The sequence below is a fragment of the Oculina patagonica genome, chromosome 9 (genome assembly GCF_052425735.1).
Source record: "Oculina patagonica isolate OP01 chromosome 9, crgOcupat, whole genome shotgun sequence".
NCBI lineage: Eukaryota > Metazoa > Cnidaria > Anthozoa > Scleractinia > Oculinidae > Oculina > Oculina patagonica.
Window position 1 is genome coordinate 24,424,870 of NC_135766.1, and position 24,522 is coordinate 24,449,391.

Sequence of the window (24,522 nt, forward strand, 5' to 3'; positions counted from 1 at the left end):
TGACTTGACAAGATGACGACTCGTATAGGTCCTGTATCAGCTTGATGAACTTTGATGGAATTCCATTGTGGTGCATGAGTTGCCAGATGATGTTCCTATCAAAACTATCAAAAGCCTTTTCGAAGTCGATGAAATTCATGTATAATGGAGTCTGCCATTCGTTGGATTGTTCGATGATCATCCTTAGAGTGGCAATGTGGTCAGTACAGGGTTTATATTTCCTAAACCCTGCCTGGTTACATCGCAGTTGTTTGTCCAGGGCGTCCTTAAGCCTTTCAAGGATAATGCAGCAGAATACCTTGCTTGCCGGATGGAGAGAAGCATAATTCCACGCCAGTTGTTGCAGAGTCCAATATCTCCCTTTTTGGGCAGCTTCACCAGATAACCATGCTTCCATTCTGTTGGAACTTTTTCTGCTTCCCAGATCTTAAGGAAAAGTGGATGTAGCATTTCTGCTGTGTTGTTAGGATTGATTTTGAGTGCTTCAGGCGGAATCCCGTCTGGTCCTGCTGCCTTCCCATTCTTCAGTTGTTTCACAGCTCTAACAATCTCTGCTTTGGGTGGTGGATAGATGCTGACAATTAGAAGGGGTCCATTTGTTTCAATAAAGCCTGGCGTAACAGGAGGAGGTGGTCTATTTAAGATGTCATGGAAATGTTCTGCCCATCTCGCCCTTTGCTCTGGCTCTGTGGAGATGGTCCTGCCTTCCTTGTTCTTAACTGGCCTTGTCTGTTTACTTTTCTTTCCTGACATCGTTCTAGTTATTTCGTATAACCAATTCATGTTACGCTGCCCTGCTGCAGTCTCAGCTTCAGTCGCAAGAGCATTGAAGAATTCTTTCTTGTCCTTTCTAGCACTCTTCCTTACCTCCTTGTTTAATTTCCAGTACCGTGATGTTAAGTCCCTTTGTCTGTCCTGCTCTTTGCATCCATTGATCTTTTTAACACCTTTATTAGGCATTTATTATTTATTTTATTTTTTTAATCTAAAATAAGCTAATAAATTTTTTTTTTTTTTTTTTTTTTTTTTTTTTTTTTTTTTTTTTTTTTTTTTTTTTTTTTTTTTTTTTTTATCTATCTATAAAATCAGGCCCAAAATAAAATCGATCCAGGCATTTTTTCAAAAACTCTAGTATCAAACGTTTTCAAAGTTAATGAACAATAAGAAATCTACTAAGTTCTTATCTTTTGTATTTGATTATATCAATTGATTATGTTCGCCCAAAATATATCCTTATTGATTATTGTGAAATAATTTATGCTCATTTGTAATTTACGTTCCGGGTAGGTTACCCATCTTTTTCTCCGCCGCCACACGTTCGATCTTGCTTCGTTTTGCGCCAACGAAACCGCCAGCTATACGCTACTAACAAGCAGCGCCTGATATAGTCGGAGTTTTCTTTAAGACCCTGTAACTATGACCAGGACCAAGATCATTGGGGTACAAGCTGCAGGGCACGGACGTTATCTCTCCCCGCGCACCCTCAAAAGTTGCGCCTTGTTCAAGAGAGGACGCCTGGGGAATAGGCTTCTCGGACATCCAATCAAAAATGCTGTTATAAATGTACCAAACTGAGCAGATGTTATTGAACAATATTATGTGCGATCTTTCATGCGTCGCAGGCCGGCCGGCGTTTCACACGCCGGTATGGCGTGGATGTGTTTATTGACTTTTCTCAATAATTATTCATTGTCCGTCAGCTACAACAGTGTCAACAATCCAAATTAAACCCTTAGCTGCGCTAACATTAACTTTAAATCGTCTAAAAGTTTGGATATTACAGTTATGAGTGTTCGTGACTAAACTTTACTAAACGTGCTTTTGTTTTAAAACATATTTCTGATTGAGGGCGTGAATGCTCAAACTCGTGAGTGTAAAATATGTACGCGCATGCAGACCTGCACGCTCCATCGCAGGATCACGTTTTGACTTGGCTGCTGTTAAAACGATTGTTTTTAATTTCCTCTGCTGTTGATCACGGAGACTCGTTCCAACCACGGATCAGTTCAGAAAACCAAAGCACGTTTCTTCCCGAACTGCTCAATTTAGAAGAGACAAACCAATCTTACTCTATGAGTAATGTGTCTCAAGTGTCTTAATTTCACAAGCCATAAATGTGAATTGTCGTTTTGTTAATGGATGTTGTTTTAATGAAAATTAGTCGGTCAGTATATAACAAAAGAGTCGTGAAGTTAGGCACGACTTGTCGGTCGATAAAAGAACGTATTAGACCTTGAGAGTTAATATCGATCAATAAAAGACCCTTATTGTTTACGTCAGATTGGCTAGTTTTACCACCTCGACTTATAAATTCTATCACGGACGAGTTCCCAAAGCAGAAAAGATAAAAAAAGTGAAAACTGCATGAAGGTGGCAGAAGTTGGAGAATAATTCTCGTAAGTGGTCGGCTTAGTGGTCCCAAATGGAAGTGACTGGGCATATTTTCAAGGGTTTTGTGTATCTTTGCAAACTTTTGTCGGCCGGCGATTATCAGTACATCTGATTACAATTGCATTTAATATTTTTCCCAGCATTCTTCGTTAGATACACCATAACTATGATACGACGTAACTTTCATTATTGAAACAAAATAAATAAAATATGTCTGATATAATCCGCAAAAACTGTGCAAAGGCATTCCGGCTAGCCTGAATTATCAGTCGTCCCCCTCACTTCAGGTCAATTTCAGACCAGGGCAAAGGAGCTCGAGGTAGTTTTCCAAAAGTGGAACGGAGACGTGGGGACTGGGACGTGACAAGCACAGCAAGGTGACCAAAATCAACAGGCACGCGTACTTTCCATTTCTCCGGAACCTGTATTTTACACATTCAACGCAAAAGCTGGTTCTGTTTGATTATCACGTCTCCACGTTCCCGTCCCACTTTTAGTCTAAGCCGGCGCGGTGGCCTAACAGTAAGATCGCTGGATTCTGGATCGAGCGGTCCGGGATCGACCCTGGAACGCAGTCATTGCGTTTTGTTCTTGGGCAAGGCACTTACTCTCACTGTGCCTCTCTCTACCTAGGAGTATAAATGGGTACCGGCGAATTGTTGAGGCAGCCTGACATATATTGCTGTGGAGTAACCTGCAATGGACTGACATCCCATCCAGGGGAAGTAGCAATACTCCTAGCCAGTTCATACTACAGAGACTGAAGTAAAGCGCTGGGACTTGGGCTTAAAAGGGTTTTTATTTTCTTATACTTTCCCGGAGTCACTAACATAATAAAACCAATCACATCTTGCAGAGCAGAATATAGAGAACAAGCCGAACTTTTGTGTTGCAATAAAAACTGATTGGCCTGCCAGAAAACCAACCCACTAACGTCCTCATTCGTGGAGAACAGTGAAGCAAGGGACTGGATCTCAGGGTGGAGTACGATAGGACCTATGTCCCGGGTCCGCTGCGAGACGTTCAATGCTACGGTAGCATTGAACGTCTCGCAGCTAGGGGTCGATCACAAGCTGGTACTGAATTAGCTCGGGGCTATGGCAAGTTTGCGGAGGGCCATTCACCCTTTCAGGCTAATCTTCGACTACAGAAGCCGAACCAGAAAATTGATCGATGTTGTAAGTTAGGCTCGATTTCCGCCGTTTTCTCGGGTCCGGTCTTTGATATAGGATAATTTTTGGTGGGGGTGTGCCGCCCGCATCTCCAAATCCAGACCCGATTTTTCAGACCAACAAATGCCCACATCCGTTTTCAGACCATCTGTGCTGAACGGAAGACAACGCAACAAAGATGAATAGGTAAAACTTAGCTGGAATGATATATTTTATCTATTTCCTCTTTCTCTCTCAACAGTTACTCGCCCCGGTTGCTGGAAAGAAAAATACGTTTATAAGTTTTCGTGAACGTTCCCCAGATAACCGTACCCAATTTCAAACCAAAATGTTCAAAATCTATACCCGTTTTCAGACCAAAACGGCTCAAAATCATATCCTTTGGGGCTTGACAAGTGAATATTTTTCATCTTTATCAATCACCTAGCTTAAAACCTACTCTTTATTAGTCATTACACACTTGATGCTTTCGACATTGCTGATCCAAGCAGTATGCAGAACCTATGACTGGCCTAGCTCACCATGAGTCTCTCGTAGCTCTGCGACTCTGTGGTTAGAGCGCCCAACCATGATCTGGAAGGCCATAGGTTTGATCCCCGGCGGGGACTCAGCTTTTTCCTTTGTCCCACGCTCTTGACAAGTGAACATTTTTCATATTATAGGGTATTTTGGACTAGAATAGCGTTAGTGTTTCAAGAAGCGTCCCACCCCCCCCCCCCCCGCCACCCAAATCCTCGAGGAGTCCACCCCAGCCCCCAGGGGCAGATCCAGGAATTTTTGATTGGAGGGGTCCAAAAACAATATTCAAAGAAGCTCACCTAATAACAGACAAAAGGGATAGATCTCTCAAGGATATACTCGTGATCGTGGGTTCAAAATTATGAAAATGGCTCAAACACGTGGGCGAGAGTCGTGTAGGCCTCTCAATCTGTCAACTTGTTTTATCGCTGTCCGGCGATACACGAATTTTAGTGTGAAGAAAGTGTCAGGTCTGAAAGGGGCGGGGGGGGGGGAGGGGGTCCGGACCACCCGTACTCTTCCCCTGAATCCGCCACTGAATTCCCCCTGGGACTGTAGATGCCTTTTGCGTCCCACAGTGCGATTGAATATTAATTCACGATGAAAACTTAGTGGACTGAAGTTTGTTTCTTTTCATTACGTTAGGTGGCTTGGCACGCGATTCAGGTCGTTCGATCGTGCATTAAATTTTAAGGACCCAGATTGACTGATTATTACGGCCCGACTTGCACTCTCTTTCTCGAGAACTAGAAAATATATAACCTAAACTAAACTAGTAATTTCGTCGACCTCCAGCGATCATATAGTCGCTTAATATCAGTTGTGTTAGTGTGACATGTCCCTTCTGTAACCAGTACATACATGTTGCTACGACATGCCCCTACAAAAGGACTCTTTGTGTCTGCACCGACCTTTAAATATGGAGTTCTCAATAGCTGTAAAACATGCAACACGAGCACTTAACTTGAGTGATTTCAGCTGCTTTTAACTGGTTTTAGAGAGGGAAAACAAATAAATAAAACCATAAACTTCATGCCATTGAGAGCGAAAAAATCTCAGAATAAAAACAAAGTTAGGTGATGGGGTTGAGCATGCAGACAGAAAAAGCTTTGTTTGCTCATATCATGCAGACCTATTAATTTTCGTTTTAATCAAATTTCCTTTATGCTTATACGGTTTAAAGTAAGAAAGTTCAATCTATATTTGTTTGTGACCGCACTGCGTAATACTTGATCACGTGCCTGGCGAAGAGAGAGGCCCCAGCGACAGTGGAAGCAAAATGCACGCGATCTTTAAACATGATCCACGACATTGATCTCAAAGGAATTTTGTTTTCTCTACGTGGTATACCATCGAACATCGAAAGAGTACAAAGTCCCATTTGAGTACAACCACACCTACGCGCTATTAAGGCCATAGGGCAAAAGGAAAAAACTGAGAAGGAAATAATTGCTCATTGAATGTTAAGTGCTCATCGCCTGTATTAAAATGTTATTGAAATTGTTGTTTTAATATTTTGATTCGTGCTGTGACATTCGTATCATCACCATCAAGAGCTAGCAAAAGATATGAAGTTAGGCACGTTTTGCCGGTCAACAAAAGAACACGCCACACCTCCTGGGCTGATATTGATCATTGTACCGGTTTCTTTTTGGCTTCATTGCTGAAGAATTAGAAACCAACAAGGATATGATGCACGTGCACGTGATGTATGCTCTGCCTTGCGTGCATTTAGCACTTTAATGGCTTCTTGTGGCTTGTAAGTGCTCTTAGTTAGAGCAATTTAAAAATATGTTTTTTTTCTCCTAGCGCGTGACTGAGGTTTCCTGCAAAGATCTCTGTGGTTTGAGACGGAAACCATCAAGCGTGAAAGTCAAAATACATTTTTCTTAATAGTCGTATTGTAACAGTTTATCCATATTTTGTGGCTTCTTGTCTGGCTGACTACGGAAAATAAAGTAGGTTTTAAAAAGTTAATCCTGGGAAGCAAATTAGACGCTAATTCACGGATGTTACTCACTTTCGTAGCTTTGTTTTGAACTGATAACAATCAGATTTTTGCTTTATATGGTAAATGTTGTTATCTTTGTCGCTTTTTGAGTAAAAATTTCCACTGGTTTGATAACTTTGGTTGTATGCATTTTTACAGTCATTTTACATTAAAATTTGAAGCAACAATTTTGATAAGTGTGATCAAGACTTGAACTAGGGAAATTATGTTTTTGAATTTATACAATGACTGATTATATTATGCATTGATTGAGACTGCTTCAAGTGGTGAGATATTTTCATTGAAAATGATTAAAGATGAAAAAGTTCAAAAGTACTGACCTAAAACTCGAGGAAAACTGTGCAATTTCCATCAAATAAAAGTTCCTTTTTAATGAATTGAACATTGAATTACGCCCGGAATCCCGATTTTTCGAGCCTCCATAGAAAAAAAAAAAAAAAAGAAAATTGGATCGAGACATCAGCGGGGTAAAATTACAATCTTCGACTGAGTGAAGCAGTTTCAAGGGAAACAACTTTTGGCGGTTCGAGTCATCGGAGAGCTCGCGAAATCGGGATTCAAATGAAGTTAAGCTTGAAAAGAAACATACTTCAATTTTCCGCGAAAACTATTTTCAACCGCATGTTTAATTTCTCTTACGATAAAATATTCAAACGGAAAATTGTTATCGCGCGCTGAAATGAACCGGTACATGCCGCCCTCCCACTCGGTCATGTGACCGGTAAGTTGTTTTCAGCGTAACAATTGAAAAATGCCGGCCGGCACGGTCACGAACGAGTGGGCGGGCAAAATGTTTTTCTATTTTTTAGATGGATTGGATTGTGTTACTCGAAGTAAATTCTGTAAATGCGTACTTCTGAATAAAGGTGACCGATTTAAAGTTGCACCAGTTCTTTTTCGCAAGTAACATAATTGTATGCGTGTCGGACGTGACCGAGATGGCCGTCGCTACTTTCCTTTTTGTCTGTGAGAGCAATTGTTTTTGGGATTACGCGATTTAATTCGACAATACACAACTGACCGGCACAAAAGCAAACTCCTTTGAGAAATCACGACTTGTTTGGCTCGTATTTTGATTGTTCTGTGCAAGAAACAGTTAAAATCTGTCTTGCTTGGCAAACCACAAAAACATGACCGCAAAAAAAGTTAAAAATAAACAAATCCCGGTATCAACCTGGTACATGTACGTGCACTCGCGCTTGTAAACAAGAATACAACAAGAAAGACCAGATATAAACAGTATTTTACGCACGTGCAGGTTCTACAAGAGCTTCATGCAGAAAAAATACACCTAATTTGTTCAATTGAAAAGAAAAAGCCTAGATGCATTTTTTTGTGTGCACATTCGATGCAACTGACCATGTCGATTTCTTGTTGTTTTCTTGGCTCCTCGAATCTATTTTTAACCGGAAGTTAGAAGTGTTCGTTTTCTCACTATTGTTCTATAAGAGGTCAAGAAGCGATAAACCAGCAGATAATTCAAAATTTTTATACCAGACTTTAATCATTCCTCTTCAACATTTCTTAGCATTTTTTGTTCAAAACACGACAAACATGACTGACATTTTGGAAGTTTTACGAATTGAGAAAACGCTTATGTCAGTCACGAGTCATGTGATTTGAAATACTAGAGATAAGACCCCAGAGATGAGTCAAAACAACCCAAAATAACAAAGGCTGTTCGATCAATTTTCTAGATTATACATTGGCATAATAACTAGTGTTTAAGAATCTTTTCTTATCAAACGAGATACCGGCATAAACAAATCTGTGGTACAACAAAACATGTTGATTAACATTTTCTTAGTTAAAATTTGAGATTAAAAAAGTACCGGAGAAAAGTTGCTAGGTTTCCATTTACAAGGGATAGAATTTTTGTTTTGAGCTTCTATCGAGTCTTATATCAACTGACATTTGTTCATTTACATTTTGAAACCTGTTTAAGCAATACTGTTCAATAATTGCTCGTGGTCCAGGGAATATTATAATTTTTAACCGCGAAGCGAAATTAAAAGTGAAAAGTGAGTTAAGGGTTTTTTTACCAGTCTTGCTAATTCTTGTTTTTCCAGCCGGCGAGGTAAAATATGTTTACAAGAGCAGTACGGCTATTAAAAACACCGGCTTTTCACAAAGCTCTTTGTGTATTGTTTAATTTTTACCGGAAGCGACACACCTCCTTGTCTTAGCCAATCAAATTCAAGCTACTTAAAGTTGTTTACTACATTCGCCGCATAGCGAAATTCGTGCAAACGCAAAATTTGGCGGCAAAAATGCGGGGTTTTCGCTACCTTTCTCCAAATCCAAGCGCTGGTTATCTTCATGGTTGTTTGCGTCCAAAAAAACTGCCGTAACATCATGGGACATGACTAGAATATGATATTAGTATGTATAGGTCATTTAAATTCATTCAAATGCCAGGCAAAAATAAAGTGATTGATTGAAGACAAAGACGGACAATATTGTCATTTGGTCGAGCCAGCCAATCAGATTAAATGTCAAAGGGCAGAGGTTCGTCGAACAACTTACGGAATCGAGATAAACAACACGGCGGCGCAAATTTGTTTTCATTCTTGAAAACAACAGGGCAAAACCCAGCTCGATGCACAAGATTCTCCATTTAGCCTTTTTGTTTCGTAAATTTACACTTCATGGCTCGTTCTTTTTGACATTCTAAACTTCCAACTTGCAGTATTGTCGCACGTGCGAGACGGACGGTGGAACTTATTGGCTTAGGGCCAGAGAGCAGATCACGCGAAGCGGAACGATCTGGGTTCTTTCAGCATTTCCGTTTGACAAGCTTCGCCGATCTTGTAATTTAACAATAAAAAATCAATCGAAAACAAAAACTACAAGTCTTTGGGGATGATGCAAATACGCGTGATACATTTTCTTAATGCTTCGTAGCACATGTCAAGTCATTTATAATCACACAAACAGTAATAAACCCACATGACAATTTTATTGGAAATATTTTTCTCTTAAACTTCCAGATATTAGTTTAAAGTATATAATTTTAGTTCGATGGAATTTATATATGGCAATAAGTTACCACCCTGGAATATTTGAGTGTATGTCCAACGCTGAACAAGTCGCAAAATATTTTTGCACCATGCATGCAATAGTACACGAATCTCTGATTCTGTTTACGTCCAACTTTTTTAATCAATGCAAAATGACTGAATCTCTTTCTCTCCGTTCGCAGAAGATGTCTCACATCAGCTCACTGCGAATATAAAAAATATAACGATTTATAAAATATTTAATCTATATACATGTTCTTCATTTACTTTACGACACGCTATCCGTGCGCTACGAACGTGCTATAAATATAATATCTGCATGGTGATGTAAAATGAAACGTTCAGACAGTTCAGTCCGCGAATCGCACACACGCTTTCTTCCATCTGCACTGCGTGCACCAAAGATGCCTGTTTTCCATGCCGTAAACCTTTCTGCACTTCTTGCTCTCGCCGCGGACTTTTCGTACGGGCGCATGGTGCTGTACTCTCGCCGGGGGACTGGTCTTGCCGCTTGTTGTCTTCGCAGCCGGCGCGTACGACAAGTTAGCGATCGACTGCACGTCCCAGTTGAATCTAGGATACTGTGGCGAGTTGTAAGCATTTGGAGAAGTTTCCACACCGGGTTCAGACCATGGACTCTTCACCATGTCAAAATGCGATTGGGTTGGCGTTGGAGACAGGGCTAGCGGCGCCGGGAATACACTGTCGCTGTACTCATCCTCGTCAAAGTCGATCTCGTTAAAATAAAAATCTTCTTCTCCGTCGCTGTATCCTTCTTCTGCAGCACTTTTAGGCCTGAAGAACACAAAATGAAAAACCTCCGTTTAATAAGACAGATCGCTCTAAAAGATCTCAAGATTCTGGGGCTCATTTTTGCAAGCGCAACCTCTAACACCCAAAGCAATTCCCAGTTAATTCAGCTATTTATTTTTGTTGCCATTTATCGACAAGTTAGAACTTTTTTATGAGTTTAATCCAAGAAACTCGAACATTAGCAACGGGAATTCATAACTCTACGCGATCGCCATTAAAAATAATTCTTTCTGATTTGTTCAGCGAGATAAAAGTACAAATTTTCAAAAGCAGCTTACACATACCGGTAATATAAATTAACACCGTTTGGGAACACTTCTAATAAACTGAATAGATGTCAAATTGAAGGTGTTACTATAATCTTTTCGTTTAAGTCAGTAGAAAAAATGACACCAACACAAAAGCGTAATAAATAAATAATCTTACCCAAGATGGATGGTTCGAACATGACGGATGATACCGGGGGCGGTTGAAAGGGTTTTCCCGCAGCCTGGCCATGTACATTTGTACAGTGTCTTCAGGCCTGAGTTCGATGAAGTGGACGTCTGCAAAGAAGAAACAAAACGCCAGGGTTATTTAACTGTAGGCTTTCAGTAAACTGTACAATTTTGTGGGATTTGGGAGAATCAAAAAGACAAGCTCACTAGAAATCGATGGAACAAATTACAAAACAGTCACACGAGACGAGGTGGCGTGCATCTTAGCGGGTACATAATTTAAAGGTGTGAAATTGCTTGTACACGACACGAAATAAATTAGGATCTCTTGCTAAGTACATTTTTCGAGCCCCAGTTAAACCCTTCGCAGTTTTAGATGTTCGGCGTCGAAGATCTGCCCCCAAAAAACAGTTTTTAGGCTGATGCAACTGTTACAAGACCGGCTAGACCGCTGAACCAGGAAGGAGCGAATTTGAGTAAACAACCTTTGTACGACTTGTTTTGAACAAAATTATTTTAGCTAGGCGCTAGATTTTCTAACCTTTCTCTTGCGGGAGTTTTCCTGTCTCTGAAAATCAACTCCGATTCCCTCATCGACTGGCGAAGGCGGACCGTTGAAGAAAAAGTTTGAGTCATTTGGGTGTACGGGAGAACTGGAATGAACCGGCGAATTTCCCGGGCTTGGAAACGGTGCCATTTCGGAACCCGAGTCCGGCGTTAGAGGGAAGCCAAAGCACGTCTCCTCCACTGAAAATACAGATAAGAAAAACACATTTTTATAACAAAATCCAGATCGAAATTAGAGCTATCACATCGCTAATGAAGAAGATTCATGTTGGGCAAAACACCTCCAAGTGTTAAAAGGCAAATGATAACTCTCGCGCGCGTTAAGATTATTTCAGGAGTCGAGCACAAAAATACAATGAATCAAATAATTTTTGGTAACAGTGTTTTGGTACTTACGCTGGTCCACGTCCTTCAAAACCGGTGAGATGGACAAGGCTGTGAGTACAAGAGCAGCCATTTCTTCACTTCTTGTAACGTTTTCTTGGCGTTTCGTGCAGCCCCTATATTAAAGAAACCGGTTTGAATTAGGTAAAGAACAGAGCGTAACAAAAGAATATAAAAAGACTTCGTTCTAAGAACCTTAAAAGAAGAAATAAAACTCTTTTCTATTAACCACAAAGCACTTATCAAGTAGCACGGAATATTACTATATTAGAGAAAAAAACAAAACAAAAATGAGGGTATAATCTTTTTTGAATCTGCACGTAGCGTAAAAATTACTTACTCGCACGATTCTATCCCATGTGCTTTCATTTTGCATGGTACGGGGCATGAAATGTTCGAGCTCGAACCGTTAATGCATTTGAAGTCCACTGGCGCAGAAGAGAACTTCTGTCCTTTCATAAGATGGATCTCATTTGGCCTTACTGCGACAACCGTGTCTTGCTGGTCCAAAATTTGAACCAAAACTTCGTTGAACTCTGAACGAATTTTCAACACGCGAGCACCAACTTCGCGGTTCTTGTACGTGATGTAAACACGTTGTCCGGTCTTCAAGGCCGAGGCACCAAAGCCATTGAATCCTGGACCAACGATTTCTCCCTCGTCTACCTCAGCTATGTAGTCATCGTCAAAGAGAATGGTGTAAGTATTTTCGCCGGTTGGCTTGCTTTTAACCGCTTCGATCACGCCGGAGTAGAACAGTCCATCTTTCCAAGGAGCACTGACTCGCACGCCAAGGAGAGAATTTTTTGGACGTCTTCTGGAGGACAACATTATTTTTTCCTTGCCAGCTGCGTAACAATTCGTCTATTTTGGTCAGAAATTAAATATTTTCTCCCGTTACATCAGAACCGGTAAAACGCTTGTCGTGCAAAACTCGCCGATCGAAAATGCTGTTTTGTTGTTGTTTTTACGGCGAGTTCTTGGGGGTGTTTTCCCTCCCTAGAGGGATTTACGATCTATCCCGCTATTTGATTGGTCAAAAGTTCCGATAATATACTACGACATTTCTTATTGGTTCAAAGTTATTATCAGATGACGTGTGATTGGCTAATGGTAGTGGCTATTTTTAAACCCATTCAGCAGCTTTGTTTACATTGTGAGTTTAAGACGTGTCGTTCTCACGTAGTCAGGTTTTATTGGGGAAAGCAATTGTATTCTTTTTGTTCTAGCTTGGAAATCGATTCAACGTGACTGCATGGCGTTTCCTATCCGAGCAGATCTTGAAAATCTGCTGCATGTGCGATTGTTTTCGTCTAAGGAAGTAGCGCTTTGAAATTCGACCCGAGCCATGTGATAGATGTTACGGTTGTTTGCGAAGTATGCAAAATAAACCCTGCTGTGTGATTGGTTAAAAACAGTGGGGAGGTGTCAAAAAGCGCTAAAACAAACTCTACGATTGGCTGACAGAACAAATCTTTAGCACATTTGGCCGCCAGGTCGACGCCGCGACAATTATATGCCCTGCAGATAATGTCAAACAAAGTCTCACAAACAGGACAAGTTTGAAACACGATTGTCGTTTGAAAATCAAATTTTGCAGTTGTTTTTACCGTCAGACAATAGCCTATTTTTCTTTAGTTACACAATGTTTTTTCCGGTTCTGCTTTTGGCTGCTGACATAAAATAAACACTTTTTTATTTGCTATCAAAAGCGAGTTTCTAGTCCGCAGCTAGTCACTTGCCACTTTGTGAACAATTTATTTTCATTTAAAATATTCATGCATTTCAAAATATTGGATGTCCGAGACAGCAATCAAGCTGATATTATTTGCCTTTCCTGAAATGCTAAAAATACCCAAAACTTGTCAGATATGAACGACGTTCAGCAAAATACTTCGTATATAAAAACTCGTCGCGAAAATATCATGTGTGTTTCAGCAGTGCTTTAATTGCCTTGAAAAAATAAATTTCTAAATTTTACTAAAATGTTACGCATTAACCGCATTTTGAAATTTGTGTCACCTTTGCCCCAAAACATTTGAAATACCAGACCTTTTTCGAAACGTGTGCTGATAAGCAAGCTTGTTGGTGCGGGAGAGATCATATTTCGATTGTCTCTGAGCTGCTGTATAAATAAGCCGGCCGGCACGAGACTAGTTCGCCCTGAGGGGATGAAATTGTAAACGTTACGTCAATAACATGTGATGCTAGCTGAAAACACTTCAAAATACCTAAGAACAAACTTTTTTATGAAGAGTCGCAAACGAAAAACACTGTCGAGAACAATCGCGTGACGGGCAATGCTAAACCGCCAAAAAATGAAAGATAGACGAATAAATTGTCTCAAAAACAATTGCGAACACGAGGCTGCAGGCTATATAATATAGCTAAAGTCTTTTTAACGGACAGTTTCTGAAGGAGCTTATCTACCATCTGTCATTTTGAAATGATCAGTCCAAGAGATTTGAAATAGATCGTATATCGAAGTCACGTAGCGCCAGTGTAGTAACTGGAAGCCATTTTACTCCAAAGCTATGTTGTTTACTTGGGCTTTGAAACGTTTAATTTATGCAAATTACACTAAAGACTACAGAAAACAAAAGCTATAGGAAAATAATTATTTAGTAATGTTGACAGCTTAGTTGAAGCAAACGGGTTTGGAATGAAGACATCCATTTGATTTAAACGATATTGCTTTCCTCAAAAGATGAGATGGGATCAAATTGAGCTGTTTTGCCTATCACTTCACTTGCGGGCATTTAGTCACGCGAGAGAAAACTCCTAATGATTATTGTTAAGGAACGAAACCCCAAGCGAATCCAACTTAAGTGTTTATGCCGTTATAAGCCTAAGCTAAAAAGGATAAAATCAAAACTAAAGAAAGGAATGGTACAACCAACGCCGCCGGGTGTTGCTGAATTCTATGCGCTAGTACATGTTGTTCAGTACTCTGGCCTGAATCCAACGTTGCTTCAAGGGTCTTCAAGCACCCAACGAACGTGTCACGGCCGACAAAACGCGAAATATCTTTTGCCAGCGAAAACCAAAACCTTTAAGATACTATGCATCCAGAGTCTTAGCTACTCGGGGACAGGAAAAAATAAAAATATTCCCTGCAACACGAAAACTAGAAGAAACAATTGATGAGCGAAATAAAGAGATATTTGCATTCATGAATTGTATTGTACAGTAATGGATAGAAGTGTTTCATATTTTATTTAGCGAAACCCGTAACTGGGGCCACGTACACATACAAAATTTTGAAAACTTTCATCGTGAATAACTCTACTTCACTAAGAACTTAACGGAGACAAGAATTAAATGGTTTTATTTTAGCTGACTGCATGTTCATTTATCTAGGCACGTTCAGGGGGTGCTTTATGCGGGGGTCTGGGGCATATGGGGGAAAATGACGGGCGGGGAGTGGGTTGGAAGGGGGCGGGGTGTGGGCAGGCTTATCGCGCCAAATAAGCCATTTGCAGCAGATATCGATTTGGGCAAATAACTAAAGAACATATTGTTCGTTTTCACGCAACAGACAGAGAAGATAAAATTAGACGAGCTCTTTAAAAATGGTAGAAAACCGGCTGTCTCGTCAGTGCAGCGTTTTCGAAACATGTAGACTTTTATTCAATACATGTCAAAATTGTCAACATGTAAAGAAGTTGCTACTTCAGAATCAAAATGAACCTGCATGTATGCTTCAGAGCAAGGAATCTCATGGCCGAAATTTTTAAGCATTCGGCTTTAAAATATGTCGAGAAAGTGATGACTAGACGAAGACTGTACCGTGCTATCAAGTTTACACAAGTTTTCATCCGTCCTTGAAAATAGACAAAGCATTTTAAGAGATCGTGCAACAGCTAATATTCATTGAATTATTAATGTCTACAGAACACAAGCTGTTATCTATCTAGTCACGCGATGTCTTTATGCTTTCAGTTTGGGTAAGCTGTCTCAATAACATGCGAATTATTTAAGACGGAATCCGCCAGGACTTCGAGATTAATTGGACAAAATGATGTACCAACATTATTGATATCTTATTACAAATTTCTGTGTTACTGTTTCAAATATCTTATCGAAATAAAACATTTCCAACAACACTCAACATCGAAAGCAAATTCCACAAATTCAGTTCCACTGATCATGAATTCCACTGAATCGCTTAAAGACAATTTTCCAAAATGGCTACACGTGCCGGATTTAATTTATAGTTTACATGGTTCTTGCGAACATTGAAATTCATTTTCTCAGCCTCTGATTAGAAATTGTTGTTGGTGTAATCACAAACAATTACTTACATCTTTAGCTTTCAAAAAGGGTAAAAAATAACGCAATAGGATTTAAATTATTCTTGTACTCGATTTTTTTCCAACTAAAATTAATATTACTTGATTTCCTGAAGGATTCCGTCTTAAAGCCAAATGTTATTACGGATACACATATGCATTGCTCCAATCCAGGGGGGACTCCTATATGAAAAGGACGGGGATGCTCGGTCAGAAAATTTGAATAAAATCCCTAATTCAATCTGGGCGTGGTTCGAGCCTCTCCCCTCTCCTCCTTTAAGGACCGGACCATGATTTTCTTGGAGGGGGGGGGGGGGATGAAAAATTTTCCTCTGCAAACCTTTTTTTTTTTAGTTTATGCACTTCTGCAAACAATTTTTTTCGAAATTCTTACTATTTTTTGTTATACATATCGTTTTTGCAAACAATTTATTTTGTCTTTCCAGGCCCTGCAAACAATTTTTTTCAATATTTTTCATCCCCCCCCCCTCCAAAAAAATAATGGTCCGTCCCTAAGATACTATTTGCTATCAATATCTTTTGGGATATAGCTGACTAATAGTTAAAACACATCAGAGATTACAAGAACAATAAACTGTTTTTTCCTGGTTTCTTAAGCGATTAGGAAGTTTTAGCAAACCACAGCAAGAACGTCGTCGAAAACAGAAGGCTCACTGGACAGTACAAATGGCTCTGCAAGTTCACAGCCTCTCTATTTTTCAACGCAAAGGAACGCGAGAGAAACAGCGAGCAAAACGAGCGCGAGTGTCAAGCACGAGGGTGCGCTTGAGTCCATCTCGTGATTCTTTCACCGTGTTCAAAGTTCGATCGAAGAAAAAAACGAAAAAACAGACGGCTCTGAACAATGTTATGCATGTATGTGCAAGTCTTAGTTGTCTAAATGAAATGTCCAAAGTTTGCGTTATTGGAGAATGTGAGACAAGAAGGCGACTTTTCCATATTGCGTTTCTAGTTAGAATTTAAGGCTGCTTTTATACATATATTTATCCTCTGAGCCACAGGATATTTCTGAGACCTTGTACAACCAAAATTTTGAAGATACTAAAGAAAAGTTAAACTTAAGTTTTTTAATCAACGTTCCTTAACGAAGTTCAGTGGTGTAAAATTAGTGAGAGCTTATTTTGGAGGCCAATTTTTAATATTGTTAACTCGATTATTGCTTATTACTTTCAACATTAAAATGTGCTTAACAGCAGAAAATGCCGACGGTTATTTTTTTTATCCTGGATTAGTTTTAATCAGCTTTTGATACTCGCGAACGAGCTGATGTAAGTGCTCCAAGGTAAATAATGGTCGCGTACATTTCCAAAATAGTCTCAATACTGTAAATGTTTCTTTTGATTGCGGTTGAGGAAGCTAAGCCGGTCGGGGCATGAAAAGTGGAGCTGTTTTGTAATAAGTGAGCTTACAACACACATATGCTACTTGCTGGGTGAAGAAGGTGGGGGCGGGGATATTTCCCTTTTAAGGGATAAGCTCCCCTTCCCCAAGGGAGGTAGTCTAACCCGAAGGTAGTCTAATATGGGGTATACCTTTGTAAGGGAACAATAAGACCGAGATATTGTGAGACAATTAAAAAAGTCAAAAATGCAAGACAGAAAGGACAGAAGCTGGTAAGTCAGGGGTTATTAGAGTCGATATAAAACGCGATCAGGGCTTCAGGGTTAAATTACAAACTTTAAAATCTCAGGTCTGAAATAGGCGACGCATAATCAGGGTTTTAACAACAGGGTAGGCCACCCCCACTAAAGATTCCAAGGAGTGTTCCCCTGATGTCTTGAAACATGGAAAAGTGCTAACTGTTAAATTCCTTTGCAGTTACTGTTCAACATGGAAATATAGACTTTTGTAAGTAAGTAACTTTGCTTGTAGGTTATGTGACAGATGAAGCAGTGCTGCAGAAAAATTCTTTACTGGAAAGAAATTCTAAACCATAGTCATGTTTTGGCAGAGGCAGTGAGAGAATTTGAAGACTGAAATAAATCCACTTAAAACCATTTCTCAAGTGTAGCTACATTAGAACCTCACGTACAGTCAGACATTTGACATGCAAATTGCGATTATATGATATGAAAGATTAAAATATCTCTCCGAGTCAATAAATTCCTGTATTTTTTGGGCATTACAATTTACGGCTCAGAATAATGCTAGCTTATCTACTTGTTGAAAACTTGGGCAAAAACTTGGTTAAAAGAAGTCAAAGCTGCAAGCAAAGGCAGAATCAAGCGTTATGTGGAATATTGAATACATGCGTAACCACTGCTATCTCATTAGCGATCAGTCACAGCAAGTATCGAAAAAGATTATAAAATTGTTCAATATTGGACTGCAGCTGGGAAAACAACGCCGGGACACTTTAACATGTTAATCTTTCGATGTGTCTATATTATAAATATGCAGAATTATTGCTGTTAGGTCTGTTTCTTTTTCAAGGCGACCCTCACATAGAGAAGCAAATGCCACACTGCCTCCGCATTTTCCTATAACTTTGCTTATAACTGGAGGAAGCACAGAACCGCCTACAAACGGATAAAGGCCGGGCCTTCTTTAAAAAGCTGAAGACGGTTTTATTGTAGAACTGAGCTTTTGAGAGTTCGTATCTATTTCCTAACAGTTTATATACCCTAGCGTCAGCAACATCTCTGGGCGGAGGTGGAGGGTTGGGGGGGGGGGGGGGGAGGGGGTTAGAGAGTGTTCACTTAAGCAGCCTCATCCCCAAGGTTTGGAAACAAGAGAGATCCTGTGAACGAGGTTGGCTCAACGATACGTCATTGTGGCAAAACAGACAAAATATGCTCACATAAAAAAGGGACTGGGCCGAGTATTTTCAGAAAATCAGTTTTATTGATAAACTTTCCTGCCTGCTACTCTCTCATCATAAAAGATTTAGATAGAAACACACTGCTTCGAGTAACAATTTAAATACAGAGGTCGGTGGTCGATGTATATCAACCAAATAAATTAATCAGATCACACGATAAATTTCAGGGGAAGTAACATGAAATTCTATACTAACAATTACGGACAACTCGCTGAAACGAACAAGGGACAAGAGGAAAAACTCTCATTAATTTTTACCCTAGGACAGGCATCTTTTCAAGGTCAAAAAAAGGCTCTTTGAGGGGGCATCTTTCTAAACTGGACAAGTTTCCATACTGGGCATCGATATAAGGCAGACAGCTCTCTATGGCAGTCACCTCTATAAGATGGCCACCTCTCCAAGCATGTCCGTTTCAGAGCGAGTTGACTGTAGATCGATTCAATTATTATCATGCTTTGTTTGTGCTATTAAATATTAATCTTTATTTACCATTTAATATTAACACTGAGGTTAAAATCACTTTACATCACTCGAATTAACTCAATGTTAAAGACCGGGCGCTATTTGGAAGCAACAAAAGAAAATGTTTTCTTGCATCACTCAAAGTGATTGTCACTGTCTTGTCATACGACTAACAGAACTGCAACATTGAAATTACATTTTTGTCTCATTATAAAGAAGATACTGTTAAACAACAATATATTTTCAATAATTCTGGTATTTCCAAATATTTTCTTTTAATTAAGATAAATGCTCTGATGTATCATACTTTTTACCGAAGAACAAACGTCCAAGCTTTTCAAACGCTAATACCGTAATGATTCGATTTAGCGCCCTCCTTCCAATAAGCGCCCCCCTTCGAATGTGTTTTTGTCAATAATCGCCCCTATTCCAATAAGCGCCCCCATTCCAATAAGCGCCCCCATTCTTATAAGCGCCTCTATTAAAATAAACGTTCCTATTGTGGATAACTGTCTCCACTGACGTCATCGACGTCGAATAGATAAACTCGTCAACATTCACCATACCGTACATGTATATATTTACTGCTAAAATGAACAATTCTTTTAAAAGTAACTGAACTTTCAACAATTTTTTACTGTTACAGTTTGTGTTTTTGTTAGTTATTTTAATATTTATTAAAGTTTTGTTTTAAACGTTTGGTTGTTTCTCAAAAAATTAAATAAGCGCTCTGTCCCGAATAAGCGCCCTGTCTCGATTAAGCGCCCTCTCTTGAGGTGCCAAAAGTAAATAAGCGCCCCGGGCGCTAAATCGAATCATTACGGTAGATAACCTGTTGTGTTCTTTGTACCACACTGACCGGTCACGCAATTTTCTTTTAATCCACGACGAGCCAAAACAACTACAAAACAACAAACAGACGAAAAACGATCGAGGCTAATGCGGAATGAAGTGCACACAAGACGTTTCAAACATGCGAAACAAGCCATACGTGTCACGGTTTGTCAAGCAAAGAGGAAAAGAGAAAACGTTGCGGACGTCACGCAACGTTTGAAAAGCGTCGAGGAGAGTTGTGTGACGTCTCAAATGAACGACTGTAAATTGCGCAAAATTGTTAAAATCGACAAAAACTATGTAGCGTCTGGTAGGCGATGAAATAACACACTTAAAATGAGCAAACAACACACCCTGATGAAGGCAGTATTGCCGAAACAGCGGTAAACTTCTACCGAAATTTCTAGCGTCAAAAACAATTTTAATTGTTATTTCACTGTGTAAATTGCGCGAGACTGATATTCCGTTCACACCAACAAAACATTCTTTTTTTACTTAATAAGACAACGCTTAAAAAATTTAGCTCAGTTACACACATCAGTTACACAACACTATAAACCTTAATTTTACACTTGTGACAGCCCAGAAAACATCGTCTTCAATACACAAAACTATTTTAAACCCCATTTAACCTACAAAACGCAACATTTCAACATATTGAAGATTAAGTGTGAACGCAATATAAAGATGACTTTGTTTATAAAATAGCCACCGCAAATAGAAAGTGTGTATGCTTGAAAAATGTCAGTTTGAAACATCATACCAAATCCTCTTTTGAAATTATTTACATATGCAATATAAACAGAAACAACTGTTAAAAGGTGAAATTCACCCGCATATCATAATGATTCACACAATTTTGTAAACAGAAACTCTGTCTTATTAAAAGGTTAAATTCAATTGTAATTAATTTTGATTTCATTTCATAAAATTTTAAAATTTACCTATTCTTACAAAACAAATCAAATATGTTTTCTAGGGCATTAAAGAAACAATTACCTTATTATAGGAAATTAACGCTTGTGTTAATTAAGGTATTTGAAATTAACGCGACTTAAATTAACGCGAATTGAAGGGAAAATAACTTCCCAATAAAGGAAATTAACGCGAAAGAGGGGGTAACATTTCAAAATGAAGGAAATTAACGCGACGTACACAACAGGAACAAGTTTATTTCAACACTTGTAGGCGTGTTATCTTAAACGAAAACAATGTTCGTGGTACTTTTCCCACTTTGAGCGTTCTTCACAGTATCAATGATAGTGGCAGATAAAATTATGCTTTTTCCTTGGAGTCAAGAACATCTAGACTGTAACGAAATATTGAAGCCAAAATAATGGAAATTAAAGTCATGGAAATTAACGCTCCACTTAATTAACGGCGCGGAAATTAACGTTAACAAAAATTAACGCGACTTAAATTAACGCGAAAGTTTGAAATTCGCGTTAATTTCATGACGCGTTAATTTCCTATAATAAGGTATCATACATTTTAAATAATGGGTTTCATCTTTTGGTTGTTATACACTCACATCTTCTAAGATATCTGCAACACGAAAAGGAAGATTAATTTAACCAAATATTTAAAAAATAGAAAAACTTGGGAACAAAATTCTAATACGTTACCCTTCAAGCTAGAAACGTCAGGGATCTAGCCACCTTAGCCAATTTTAAGAATCGAATACTTTCGGATCGAACAATTTCTTTTTAGGAATTGAATATTTTCTGGATTATAACATTGGAATTGACAATTTTACTATTAGCAGAACTTATTAATGTCTTATCATACCGAATTGTTATCTTTTCCATTTTGAAGTTTTTACATTTAAAATCCTTTATTGCAGTGTTTTTTATTTTTATTTTTGTACTTGGGCCACAATGAAAACTTCTGGTTTTTTTTTTTCAGTAATTGTGTTATCCAATAAAGTCTTAGCCTTACCTTAGTCCTTTCTTAGTCCATATCCAAATTGTTATCAGTCTTTTCCATTTTAATGTTTTAACGTTTGGATTTCTTAATTGGTTTTTTAAATATTTTATTTTTGTATCTGGACCACAATGACAATTACTGGTTTTTCAGTAATTGTGCTATCCAATTAAGTCTTATTCTAAGCCCTTCCTTGCAGGCCTTACCTTCTAAAGTTTCTTATAGTTGTTTTGCGACTTTCACTTCACTACTTTTGTCGTCGCTATCACTAAGTTCATCCACTGGAAGACTGGGGAGAGGGGCTCTCCAGTACGTGAAGGAGCTAAATTGGTCGGGCGCTATGAACCCCAATGGCTCTGTCTTGAATGGAGGGAACATTTGATCTACCAAGTCACTAAGCTTGATGTACCTGACGAAAAAACAAATGTTGAAGTTTAACACAACAATAGTGGCCGATTTAAAGGACTTGAGAATTGATCAATGCTTAAGTGGTAAGTTGGGAGAAGGAGCAAGAGATGCGTTAAGACACTGCTCTAACCAATCACAGTACAAAACGTATTTTTTTACACCACTCAGAAGCACGCATTTTCCCGGCTTGGAACAGGTTACATGTTTTCCCGCTCCCGCGCCTGGCACGTGTTTCACGTTTTCCCGCGCTTGGCGCGTGTTGCATTTTCTTGCTTTGAGTTTTGATTGGTTCATTCTTTTTGTCGTGCTCGTTATGATTCGCAAGAGGTCACGTTATCAAAATACTTCTCTCAAATGCTGCGTTAAGTTAAAAACATAATCACTCACGAGGTTTGGAAAGCATTGGTCAGGTCATGCCTTACTTCACCCTATAAGAAACAAGGAAAAAAGATAGCATAAGCAAAGACAGGCATTCAAAGAAAATTTTTGTTCAGCTATGGTCGCTTCGTAACGTACTTTCGCTGACTCTAAAAAACAATTATACGAGGCGAAGAGGGATCAATGGTCGTTTCTGGGAAACTGCCCACCTACCCCTCCCCTAACCTAACTTTAACACTGACTTCTTTCTTTGGGCAAAATGTTAGGTTTGGGGAGGGGTAGGTGGGCAGTTTCCCAGAAACGACTATTGATCCGCGAAGAGTAGTGTTAGTTACGAGCTCTAGGCTATTTCAGGATTTCACAAAATATGCAATTCTTACCCTGTGGTTTATGGTAAAAATCCTAGACACAGATATACCAACTGCACGGTAAGAGAGCACGTCCTGTGAAAAACAGTAGAAATAAGATTTAGTGTTTTGTGCACAAAACAACTTTCACCATCTGCAAAAATACGAAAATTGTCCAAACTTGGGGAGACAGAGTCACTTGGTGCCTTTGCAAGATTTCCCGCGCTTGGTACGGGTTACATATTTTCCCGCGCTTGGTACGGGTTACATGTTTTCCCGCGCTTGGTACGGGTTACATGTTTTCCCGCGCTTGGTACGGGTGTATGTTTTGGTTACATGTTTTCCCGCGCTTGGCACTGGTGTGCTGCTGATGTTTTCCCACGCTTGCGCTTGGCACCGGTTTCATGTTTTCCCGCGCTTGGCACTGGTGTGCTGCTGATGTTTTCCCACGCTTGCGCTTGGCACCGGTTTCATGTTTTCCCGCGCTTGCACCCGTCATACGTTTCCCCGCGCTTTGCACCGGCAGGGCTCGAGACTACGTAACGGTAGCCAACTAGCCAAAGGCTAGTAGAAATGCAGTTTTGGCTAGTAGATTTTGGACTTTCACTAGCCAAAATGGCTAGTAAAAATTTCAGGCAGTTTTGTGAAAAGAACCGCAAATTGAAATGACTCTGAGAGAACAGAACTAACAAGTACACTGTTGACATATCAAAGAATATGGACAGGCTAAAGTTACCGAAAAGCGAAAAAACGATCATTGATGGCTTCTTTTAGGACTTTTCGGTGACGAAAGCAACAAGTGAAAGAAAACTGCTTCTGCTTATTATTAGCCGGCCTGGGAAATCGAGCATTATGTGTAGGTTGTAACGTTAATCAGTGATTGGGTAAGGTTGCATGAACAACGAGGGTGAGAGGTCGCGTACGTGAACGCTTTCAAAAAAGCTTTCATGTACACACGTAAGATTCGGTTCCGTTGGATACCCGAAATTATTCTGCAGTAGGTAAGAGCAAAAAAGCGAGGAAAATACTCGATGAAGACAGCAAAGTTCCTCCGTGAAAACGCACGTCTTTGCCTTCGTGTAACACAGACTTTTCATGGATTTGGGAAGAAAAAAACCTATTTTTCCGATTTGTCACTGTCTTTTGTCTCTGCTGGTCCTGCTGGCTTGGGAAGAAAACGAAAACCATGCTTGAAAGTTCTGGCTAGTAGAATATTGATTTTGGCTAGTGAAATCAAAGGTGTCACTAGCCACTATCGGTCCAAGACCCTTTTCTACAAGAAATTTTAGAAATATGGTCAGAGGCTAACTTTGATGACAAAATCAAAACCGAGCAGCAATTTCTGGAACAACACATATGGCATAATTCACTAATTAGAATCGAAAACAGACCGGTTTTCTACAAACATCTTTTCCTACATGGAATTACTAAGGTAGGCCAGTTAATGACGGACTCGCGCAGTTTTCTCCCTCTTGCAGATCTTATCAGCACTTACAATATACGAATACAACCTATAAAGTATCTAGGCCTTATTTCTGCCCTTCGGCACCATTTCAACTCTAACTGTCTTGGCAAAGAACCTTGTAGCATAGAAAATCCCGATACCTTTTCCGAGACTTTTATTAAGAACGATAAAGCGAACAGAGTTGTATACCAGAAGCTCCTCTCTTCCAAAAAAACCGCACCTTTAAGATGCCAAGAGAAATGGAACGACAGTATTAA

At 39.4% G+C, this 24,522-nt stretch overlaps 3 protein-coding genes across 4 annotated transcripts in view; all 3 read right to left on the reverse strand.

Annotated features, from left to right (window-relative positions):
• Positions 1 to 183: 183 nt before the first annotated feature.
• LOC144665054 (uncharacterized) lies at positions 184 to 960 on the reverse strand. Its single transcript, XM_078526232.1, has one exon. It carries the CDS (start codon positions 958 to 960, stop codon positions 184 to 186), a length of 777 nt encoding a protein of 258 aa, XP_078382358.1.
• Positions 961 to 9,033: 8,073 nt separating this feature from the next.
• LOC144665129 (zinc finger protein 704-like) lies at positions 9,034 to 12,301 on the reverse strand. Its single transcript, XM_078526303.1, has 5 exons — positions 11,655 to 12,301; positions 11,327 to 11,430; positions 10,905 to 11,110; positions 10,353 to 10,471; positions 9,034 to 9,908 (listed from the first exon to the last, which is right to left on the reverse strand). The coding sequence occupies exons 1-5, from the start codon at positions 12,143 to 12,145 to the stop codon at positions 9,464 to 9,466; spliced, it is 1,365 nt and encodes a 454-aa protein (XP_078382429.1). The 5' UTR covers positions 12,146 to 12,301; the 3' UTR covers positions 9,034 to 9,463.
• A 6,148-nt stretch (positions 12,302 to 18,449) lies between these two features.
• Positions 18,450 to 24,522, reverse strand: part of LOC144666742 (phosphatidate phosphatase LPIN3-like) — a 30,716-nt gene continuing 24,643 nt past the window's right edge. Inside the window, exons 23-27 of one of the 2 annotated variants that reach the window (XR_013573224.1) lie at positions 22,834 to 22,896; positions 22,463 to 22,503; positions 21,874 to 22,076; positions 21,225 to 21,289; positions 18,450 to 20,740 (exon numbers count right to left, since the gene is read on the reverse strand). Coding sequence is in view for 1 of the 2 variants with exons in the window: in XM_078528123.1 (XP_078384249.1) it covers positions 21,887 to 22,076; positions 22,463 to 22,503; positions 22,834 to 22,896 (294 nt within the window). In the remaining variant the exon portion in view is untranslated. Of the gene's footprint in view, positions 21,290 to 21,873; positions 22,077 to 22,462; positions 22,504 to 22,833; positions 22,897 to 24,522 lie in introns of both variants that reach the window. The other variant, XM_078528123.1, reaches the window with a different exon arrangement.

Excerpts from the sequence above, each read along its gene's own strand:
- LOC144665054 (XM_078526232.1), bottom strand. The coding sequence starts at position 960 with ATGCCTAATAAAGGTGTTAAAAAGATCAATGGATGCAAAGAGCAGGAC.
- LOC144665129 (XM_078526303.1), bottom strand. The coding sequence starts at position 12,145 with ATGTTGTCCTCCAGAAGACGTCCAAAAAATTCTCTCCTTGGCGTGCGA. Across the intron at positions 11,431-11,654 it reads CATGGGATAGAATCGTGCGA|GGGCTGCACGAAACGCCAAG; the intron begins GTAAGTAATTTT and ends TCTTTAATATAG. Across the intron at positions 10,472-10,904 it reads AAAACTCCCGCAAGAGAAAG|ACGTCCACTTCATCGAACTC; the intron begins GTTAGAAAATCT and ends TCTTCTTTGCAG.